The 10635-nt window shown below is 34.5% G+C and overlaps 1 protein-coding gene across 3 annotated transcripts; it reads right to left on the bottom strand.

The window, feature by feature from the left end:
* Positions 1-257: 257 nt before the first annotated feature.
* On the bottom strand, positions 258-10627 carry LOC121424927 (39S ribosomal protein L35, mitochondrial-like). 3 transcript variants are annotated; one of them, XM_041620821.1, is made up of 5 exons: positions 10549-10627; positions 4434-4755; positions 2759-2890; positions 1942-2007; positions 258-1261 (listed from the first exon to the last, which is right to left on the bottom strand). In XM_041620821.1, the coding sequence occupies exons 1-5, from the start codon at positions 10574-10576 to the stop codon at positions 1090-1092; spliced, it is 720 nt and encodes a 239-aa protein (XP_041476755.1). In that variant the 5' UTR covers positions 10577-10627; the 3' UTR covers positions 258-1089. The 3 variants fall into 3 exon arrangements, with proteins under 3 accessions (XP_041476755.1, XP_041476754.1, XP_041476756.1); XM_041620820.1 differs by having other exon boundaries at positions 10537-10625; XM_041620822.1 differs by lacking the exon at positions 2759-2890 and having other exon boundaries at positions 10537-10625.
* Between the last annotated feature and the right edge of the window lie 8 nt (positions 10628-10635).

The raw sequence follows: 10635 nt of genomic DNA, 5'->3' as shown, positions 1-10635 counted from the left end.
TAACATATATCAATTGCTTATTAATATTTGTTTGGGGGAGTAAAAAAAAACCTTATTGATAGATGTCTTATGTCACAAAAACATATTTTGATCTTCGTAATACTTCTATTCTGTGTAAATCTTCCTTGATATTGATAATCAATTATTGGATACTGCCATAAGGCAAGCACCCCATCACATTTTTTTTTTTAATTCATCAACAAAATTTGAATGCTACAATGATCTTGATTGAACGCCAATGTTTTTTCAATTGATTGTATGCATTTGTGTTGCATTGCCCAAAGATAAATGTAGGACCCATCTAAGGTGAAATCTCAAACTGGTCTTTTTAAATTAATATGGGTGGTATTCTGATTTAAACCTAGGTTTAACCCTAGTCTACACTATAATGTTAAACCATACCTCTATGGAATGCTGGCTTCATAACACTTTTCCATATTCACGGAAATTACGATGTACCGTAAAATTCATTATATTTTGGTATTTTCATAATCTTTCCATTTCACAACTCAATTTTTGACAACTTTTTGCAGCAGGACAAGAATATTTTTGATTGAATAAGTTGACAACTGGCAAGTGATCCAAGATTACCAAGGTTTAACTAAACCATGACTATCAGAATACCACCCTACATGTTTAGACATTTTTCAAGCTAGGTAGCGTGCATGTGTCATGACATGCAACAACTGTGATTATTCCTCATCATTACATACAAGTACATGTGTGAAGACCTTCCTATTGAATCACATTCAAACCAGTCCCTATTACTAAACAATCACTTCTGACTTGGTGTCCCTCAAGGCTCATATGCAAGGAGGTTAACGCCAAAGTGCCACTCATGATACTGCTCCAAAGCCCTGAGCCTGAGGTCATACAGGAGATCACATCAGATCATCATCCTCCATCCATTCTCTCGGTATCATTAACCTCATGAACCTCTTTACCTTTGAGGTTTACAATAGTAATGCAGCAAGTCAATGAAATGCCTCTGGGTGATACTGTTCAAAGGCTTCTTGAAGTGATGATACAATATTTCCAATCCACTTCCTACACCCTGATAAACAATCTCTCTCAAGTCTCTATGAGTCTCTATTGTTCTTTGACCTTACTGCCTGGAGGGATAACATCAAAGTGCCGATCATGATACTGTTCAAAGGGGTCATCAAGATAATGGCGCCTCTTTTTCCAATAACCAGACACCATCCTGTCGAGCATCTTGGACTGAGTCTTGTTGCAGAAGATGTGTTGCTTCAGTCGATGCCTGGAGAATACAAAACACAAGAACAGTAAAAAAAAAAAAATTAATAAGCTTGGGGGTAAATTTAATGGGTTAAACCAACAAAAATAGCTATTTATAATCAGAATAGTGCTGCCAAATATTTCCATCAAGATATAAATAAATGAATAAATAAGTTGATAAACATAAAAAATATTACCAAATATCATATGTAAATGAAATACAAATAGATAATATATAAATTACATATTTTTATACTACATTTTTTAAGGTTCTTCAATAAGAATCTTAAAATGAGTGTTGAGACTGCAATTTAGCATTTTTCAAGCTTTATTTCAAAGATTTACATTCAAATTTTATTACTCTATTATACCAAGAAAATTCTATTACTCTGCTTTTGATTAAGGGCATACAAATTTTCTTTTTTTATTCTCCTTGATTTTGATTTGATGCAATTTTTCAGGGAGTATAAAGAAGGAGTACCAAAGTGAGGTTATTGCAGTCTATTGTTAAAACATAGAGATGGTTTCCAAACAAGAAATCCTTACGCAAGCCATATCATTGTGTTATAGCTGGGGACTTGTATCGTTGTAACGGCAATCACAAATATAAAGGCGACTTGAAATTGTCAAGAACTGGTTGCCAAGAGAATGAAAGGTTTTGATATTATCCTGCGAACAACAAAAACCTTTGAGATAACTTACCTGCGTCGAGGTGATTTCTTCCAAAGCTTCTTAGCCCTGCCTGCTTGTGTCCTCACCCACAAACCACTGAAAAATAAAATTTTGCAAATAAATTTAGAGGTAACTTTCTATAATTCCATCCCCGTGTTCTCTTCCTGTGACTCCAACATTTCATCTTTAATTTAATTTCCCCCCGGTTTCTTGTAGATCTCATCATAGAAGCATACACTCCTCCATTGTTATAATAACCTAATCCAATCTAGTCCAATAGTCATTTGATAATGATACCGTGCCTTTTCCCTTTGGTAACAAAGCATTGCACACATGCTACTCCATGGTCGGGCAACTAAATTAGTAATAGATTTATCTTAATTCTTCAACCTAAAATGATAAATATTCCTAACAATAACCTTATAAACACTGGGAAATCAACAATATAAAACCCATCTTCTGGCTCTCTGACCTATTTAAAACAAGATGGATTTTTAACAATGTGTAGTTGAAATGTACGCTTCTGCCAATAACCAAATCTGAAATCTTTTAATGCAACTAGATAAGAATTTTAAAAAATATACATTGGTCTAATCTGACCACTTATCTCTTTTGCATTCATGAAAAGTTATTTTACGAATTAAAAAGGTAAAAATAAAAATTCAGTCTCTGCAATTATGTCACAAGCAACATGCATGCCAATTTCCATTGAGATCATGCAGTCAGCCAAGATTTTATTGCCACTCCCCCCCCCCCCCTTTAATCTGTCAACTTTTACATTGTCATAGAAGCTTTTAATAGCAGATGGTAACTTGCCAAGCTATGGAAAATCAGAAAATTGACCTACTTGTCAAGTCTATAGAATCTATCAATCACTGCATGAACCGTCTTCTTCTTGCCTTTGTTTTTACTGAATCGTATCACCGTCCTATTGGGTTGATGGTTAAATACTTGAGGTTTCACAAATTTCTGGTTTATACTGCCGGAAAGACAGAAAGAAAAAAAAATAGCTAATCTGAGTTAAAGGACCAAAGCATCAAAGATGTTTCATCAACACAGATATCCCTAAAAGAATATTATTGCCAAACATAAAACACAAGCTTCTCCCTTTTTTTCTGAGATATGGATAAGTAATATTGTATATCTCTCCTTTACAACAAAGCTAATTATACTAATTATTGAATATTGCATAAGGATTTAAAGGCCAAGTCCGCCAAGTCTACCTCAGAAAAATGTTGATTTGAATCAATAGAGAAAAATCAGACAAGCACAATGCTGAAGATTTCATCAAAATCGGATGTAAAATAAGAAAGTTATGACATTTCAAAGTTTCGCTTATTTTTAACAATATAGTTAATATGAACGAGCCAGTTACATCCAAATGAGAGAGTTGATGATGTCACTCACTCACTATTTCTTTTGTTTTTTATTGTTTGAATTATACAATATTTCAATTTTTACGAATTTGACGATTAGGACCTCCTTGCCTGAAGCACAAAATATTGAAATAATGGAATTCCACGTGTTCAGGGAGGAATGAAACTTCATTTCAGATGACAATGACGACTGACGAGAAAATAAAAATATTTCATATTTCAAACAATAAAAAACAAAAGAAATAGTGAGTGAAGATCATTGACTCTCTCATTTGGATGTAGCTGGCTCGTTCATGTAACTGTTTTTGTGAAATGAAGGGAAATTTTGAAATGTCATAACTTTCTTATTTTACATCCGATTTTGATGAAATTTTCAGTGTTATGCTTGTTGAATTTTTCTCTTTTTATTCAAATCAAGTTTTTGTTGGGGTGGACTTGTCCTTTAAGCAATATTTTATGTTGATATATAAATCTAAAATATGTACATGTATTTGGCCTGTGAATATGAATTACTATCACTGCTTTATGGAACAGTTTATATATGTATAACTCCAAATTTATGAATCTTTATCTGATACAGATAATTTATCTGATTTCAATCATAGTAACAATTATGTTGCTTTATTTTACTTCTTTATTCCATTCAACCTAATGGACATTATTTCCCTCTCAATAAAATCTCTTTTAGATGTAGCTGCAGTTACATGAAATGACATTATTGAAATATTGTGGCATAAAAATTGCAATGAATCATTCTGTATCTCATATTGTACAGATGCAAAAGCTAGGATTTTTTAGTTTCAGGCTGGGAGAAAAAGTTATCATAACTCCAGGGTCCAAGGAAAGGATTATAAACAGTAAACCTAACTTCTTTGCCTATGTGTGATTGTGTGTGTGTGAGTTTATACAGACATGTATCAATTAGATATGATTAATTACTTATGAAACCAACCTTTAACATCATCTGAAAGACGTGACCAGGGCTCAAGCCTCGAACCTCTGCATCAATTTTAACTTCACCATGTAGCTTGGCTTACAGGTGCATGACATTTCAGTTCCCAATAATTCATGCCTCATTATAACATTGCAGCTTCATATCCCCCTTGGAAGTACACTTTAAGTATTCACAAAATTTGATAAACTTACATTTCTTTGTAGCTAAATCCCCCGGTGTACCTGCTACATATCAAGCTTGAGAAGGACCTTCCCTGGATCTGACCTCTAGCAACATTAGGAGCTTGAGCTTGGAGATTTAGCCCAGTCAGCCTGGAGCAAATTTGGGAGAGCTCAGAGCTCCTCCAGTGATCCCCCTGAATAGCAGTGGACTGGTGGAGGGGTGCAAGGGCTACACCCCTCATGGGAGTGGTCAGTGGTGATACAAATCCATGTTGAATGCTATTCTGATTGAAACATCCAGTACGCCATAGAGTAGAAGCAGGTGACAACAGTTTCTGCTGAATTTGTGGAACTGTAGGATAAATAAATATATAAGTGTATGTATACAAAGTTCTAATTCTTTAACCTGGATTGAGTCAATGGCAACAGTAATTACGGGTAATAACTATCAACAATGTTTTATAAAATCAATTGCAATGACATACTTTTCAAAACCCACAAAACAAAAAAATATAATTCAAATATAGATCTCATTTTTTTATGATTACTGCTTGAATGACTGCCTTAAAAGTAGGCCTACACCTGTCATATTTATGTAGAAAATGCTTTCAAGCATGTTGAAAACTTGCTGCCAAATCAAGACCCTAGTTGGTGGCATGAGTTGTATGACAATATCATTCTTTATTTGAGGTCTAAATTTGACCTCAAAGTGTACTGTGTACATGTATAAATATATATAATATCACAAATTAGACTGTCTAATTCGTGAAATATAATGCTAGCATCATAATGAAACATGATTTTCATGAGGCAAAGTTATGCAATAATTTATAATTTTATTTTTCTTAAAAAAGAAATCATTTTTATTGGTCTGCTTTATCTCACTTTGGTTCACTTTGGTTGATTTTGGCTGTTTATATGTAATAAATGTAGAAAATAAAAAAGAAATATGATACTGATTATGATATTTATAATAATAATAATATAAGGTATTTATATTGAGCACATATCCATCTTGCTAGGTGCTCAAGGCGCTCCTATATTACCCAGCTAAGCTAGGCATTCATAGCGCACACAGCTTTTTAAGGAATTACTTCCTATCCTACCGGTACCCATTTACCTCACCTGGGTTGAGTGCAGCACATTGTCAATCAGTTTCTTGCTGAAGGAAATTACCCCATGGCTGGGATTTGAACCCACGACCCTCTGTTTCAAAGTCCGAAGACTAATCCACTGGGCCACAACGCTCCACTTGTAAAAAATAAGATTTTGTAACGTCACATGCGTCACATCAGACAAGTCTGACCATGGACCTACTGAGACTAGGAAAAATGTGGAGATCAATCATGTTCTTGATACAAGTTCCACCTGAAATTAAGGGGATTGGATCAATTACTTTAATAATAGACCATTTTGTAGTTACTTGATGGACAATTTTGGTCAAATGACCTTTCATTTCAAAGCAAGGTATTATGTATGCATGCCTGACATAGCGGGATGAAGAAATTGATTAGACCAGAATAGCACATCAATGAACACTCTATGAAGGTATTTGTTGCATTTCTACTTTGAATGCATATTAGAGGATGCTGTACAATGTACTTGGCAAACTGTGAAATATACCAGTCATTCGTTTTGTGGATGTAAATGAAAAACACAATTCAAAATATATGAATAACCAAGACATTGAAGATGGTGCTTATCTCATTAAATTTTAAACCACCATGTCACTTTAGTACAAATGACCTCCTCTGATCATGCGCAGAGTGGAACTACGCACTGGCCTATTAGATATTGGTAAGTAAATCTGGGCAGATATTAATCTAAATTATAAAAGAATTTTTTCCAATTTCTGCCCAGATTCACAGTATGGGTGCTGTCAGAAAATCGGGATCGTTTACAGGGACTGTCTCAGTTTTCAAAGATTTCTCCACACAAGAAATCTAGGAAAGTTCATTCACCTGTCAAGTGCAAGCATCAATCAAGAGCACTAGTCAATGTAAACATATCAGGTTTCTTAAGGAGATTATAGAAAGACAACAAGTCGTGAAAAATAGATAGTCAACTGGGGGGAAATGTGGTCACTGAATCTATTTATAGCACTCTCAATCTCTGCAATTGCCGTCTATTTCCGGAAGGGTTAAGTGAAGGATAAAAAACTGTCCCCATAAACATGGACAATCTCAATTTATCAAGACATGATTTGTCTTGGTTTATGAGGATATCCTTGTTTTCTGGGACAATCCCAATTTTTGGACCAGCAGCGCCTCTAGTATAGTGCTGTCTGTGTACGAGGAGCAACAAAAACATTTTAAAAATGTTTAAAAACATCTGGACAACAAAAATCCTTCTCAAAGCAAAGTAGACAGTGAATTCTTTAAGTAAACTGTGAAAAAGGGGTAATTTTTCATGAGGAATCTGTTTATCACATTTTTATTTGCCGCCAAGGTCAAGGACAAGGTCACCAAAGGGTTCATTACCATCCTGCCTGTGGTGAATCTACAGGTACATGTAGGACTATGGTATGCCAATGCTGTATACAGCAATCTCTATTTTTAATTAAGAAAAATAATTTCAAGAATCAAATTTACTTTAGAGCCAAGTTATATGATGAATAGCTGATCAACTTGATATTTTCCCTTTTCTTTTTCTTTCCTTCTTTATTTCTTTCTTTATTTTCTTTCTTTCTTCCTTCATTTCTTTCTTTCTTTCTTTCTTTCTTTGAATTTGCCTTTCTTTCCTTTATCTTTTTGTAGTCTTCATATTTGCCTTAATTTTCCTTTCATTATTTTTCTCTCATTTTTATTTCTTTGTTTAATTTTCTTTTTTTCTCGTCCTTCACTTTTTAAATTTTTATTCCCTTTTTTCTCCTTTTTTTTCTTTCTTTCTTTCATTCGTTTTTTTTTTAGACTTTTTTTTCTTTTTTCGGTTCCTTGTTACTTTATTTTATCTTATTAATTTGACCTTTTTTATTTTTGTGTGTATTCATTTTAGTTAATTTCTTTTTTTTCTTCATTTTCGTTCCTTCACTTTATCATTGATAATTGTTCTATTTCTTTCTTCCGTTTCCTTCTTTTATTCATTCTATTTTCTTTCTTTTTTTTATTCATATTTTGTTGTTTATTCGTACCTGCTTTATTTACTTTTCTTTCTTTTTTTGTGCACGTGGACGTCTCGAAATGATAAAATCAGTCATTGCGTACAAAATGCCTATTTCGCGCAATGCGCCAGAAAGAGTGAACGCGCAGCGCCCATGATATTCTCTTCACATAAGGAACGCTCTTATTGGTTAAACTGCCAATATAAAGCGCATTTTGATTGGTAAAATCTTAAAAATGGGCGTAAAATGGGCGTGTTGGAGATAAGAAGGGGGCAGTCCTTACAGAGATAAGAACGCGTTAAGAAGATTTTCAGAATACCGATTTGCAATGATTTTAGCGTCTTCTTATCTCAGTGAGATAAGATAAAAGAACAAAGATAAGAACGTTTTCAGAATACCACCCCAGGATTTTAAAAAGTCATCATCATTGTGTCCTCAAGACTAGACTCTAGAGTGGGACAAGGTAGGATGGGGGGTCGGGTGTCCGGACACTTTATTTTTTTGAAGCCTTCTTTTTCGTCTTTGGATTACACTAAAAATACGAATTCAATGGATGTAATCATCTTCTATTTTTGTTCTCTATAATATTTCCTAACATTTTGCACTAAAAATTGATGAAACTTCGCTTGTTAATTCTTCCAAATGACTTTCTAAAATTGATCGTCCGGACAAACAACCTGTCCGGACACCAGGCCTCTACAAAAATTTTTTTCGTCACTTGCCCTGTTGGGCAAGTGATGAAAAAATTTGCTTGCCCGATAGAAAAAACTGCTTGCCCAATTTTTAAAATAATTTTTTCATTATGACGGCACTACTCTTATTTTTATTAAGGTATACTAAATAACAATTGAGAATCTTGTCCAGTCAGCAACGTAGGCCTGAGTCTTTACGTTTATTTTGGAGAAAAAAAATCAATATTTTATGGCTATTTAAGGTTTTAAAAAACCCTTCAATAAAAGTTGCTAAAATTTCATATTTTGCATCTTTAAATCCATGAAATGGCTACCTGCGTAACATATTTCCTTAGAATTGCTTTCATTTACCGTAGTTGGAAACTATAAAGAAAGCCAGTGAAAAATGTTCAGCTCTTTATTGACTCGGAAAAAATTATTTTATCAAAAGTGGAGTGGCTAAAATTTCACATTTTGCATCTTTAAATCCATGAAATGGTCATTTATTTTCCATATTTCCTTGATTAAAAAAAAATTTATTTGGAAACCATCAAGTCTTTTCTTCATCATTTTATGATGTTCCACTCGGTCAATAATTTTATCTACATGTTTTCACATGCTACTTTTTTTCTATTTTGAGGAATACCTGTTCACTTATTAATGAATTATTAGTAACATTGTTTAATATTGTATGATTTTTAAGTAATTTTTTTCACTATGCTTAGAATCTTGGGTGTGTGTGTGTGCGTGTGTTTGTGTGGGTGTGTTTGTGTGGGTGTGCATGTGTTTGTGTGGGTGTGACTGTGAGTTGAACTATGATATAAATGAATTCAATATCTAATTTCTACTTCGCCTATTCCAGTAGTACAATAACCTGTACTCGGCCATGTAATAAAGGCCCACATACCCTAACTTTTCCTGAAGTTCTTTGAAAACGCAGACTTCTACGAAAATTGCATTTCTCTATGGGGGAGTCTAAATTTGGTGAGAATGTATTCAATAATAACTTAAATATACATGACAATGAAGAAATCATCAAACTTTATTGGAAGTTTTGAATAATATACCCGAAATGTAAACTCTGTCTGAAACAGAAAATCACCATCATTGAGGCCTTTACTGAGCGAATTGTCCCCCAGAGCTCTGGCAGAGAGACAGAGCTCAGACTGGCTAGCTAGTATGCGCACGTGTGTGATCCTCCCGCCGGCCTTGTAAAATAGATGGAGCTTTGTTTGATGATTTATTGTCTGATATTTACCTCATCCCCTCAAAAAGGGAAACAAATGAATTTCAAGTTATAATTAACAAATACGGCAAGTTATTTTGGATGTTAAATAGGCCGTTTTGAAAAGCAAAGCCGAATGACATGACAACTCACCAATGCGAGGTTACTAGACTCTGTGATTTATTTCCTGTGTAATTCTAATTATTTTATCACAGAATTGTGATATCGGAAGGGAGAAAATGTATATTAGAAATTGCACATGGTGGTAGTCATAATGGACCCCTATACTACATTCAACTGTTTCCCGGCCATTGCGTTGATTTTTTTCATACCTGGTACCATGTATGGAAATACGTGGTACAGAAAAAATAACGCAATTTCGGAATTTGAAACTGCGCTACTCGCTATTTTTTAAGGCTGATTCATGATTTTGAGTGTGAATTTTGGATGAGTTATGGAAACACGAGGTACGGTAGAGAAAAAAGACGCAACATCCACTTGCCCGATCGGGCAATTGACTTTGAGAGGTGCTTGCCCGCACGTCATTTTCACTTGCCCCGGGCAAGCGGGCAAGCGGGTTTGTCGCGCCTGCGGACACACAACAACTGGGTACCGGTATAATCCTTTTCTTGACTTTGCAGCAAAGCCAAATGTAAATTGGTCTCTAATATTAAATTGGATTTGGTCAGAGTTTTTGGAGACTGTGATAGGTCATGTCTCTGAAATAGGATACACAAATTCTTACCAAAAGTAAATCTCTGAACTGATATGATGTATAGGAGATAATCTCTCTCAGATTCATGGGATATTATAGTCTCCCAAAGTCCCATATTGGCTGTGCGCCCCTTCTGCGCAATCAGACATTACAATCATGGGCATGTGCGATTCTTACACACACAAGTCAAGCAAAAAATCACAAATCCGTGTTGCAATAACTTGAATAGCACAAGAATTGAAATGCCGAAAATAGTCGCTGTAAGCTGAACAGTACAACACAGTCACAATCCCTAAATCAACCAATATATTCAAACTTCCACCATCATCAACAAGTTCAAAAGTATCAACTCAAATATAGATCATATCGAAAAATGCTGTCAAAATAAATTAGCAAAACGTGAGGATTTGATGTCATTTTACCTAAACTTTTACCAAAAATTCTTCTCATGGAAGCTGCCATCTTTTTTCGACTGCGAGCTGTCCTGCCCTCTGACGGTCACTTTGAGAAAAGATTCGCGC

Source organism: Lytechinus variegatus, chromosome 12, assembly GCF_018143015.1.
Source record: "Lytechinus variegatus isolate NC3 chromosome 12, Lvar_3.0, whole genome shotgun sequence".
In the NCBI taxonomy this organism is placed as follows: Eukaryota; Metazoa; Echinodermata; class Echinoidea; order Temnopleuroida; family Toxopneustidae; genus Lytechinus; species Lytechinus variegatus.
The sequence above is the reverse complement of the archived record's forward strand: the minus strand, read 5'-3'. Positions and strand labels throughout refer to the sequence as shown.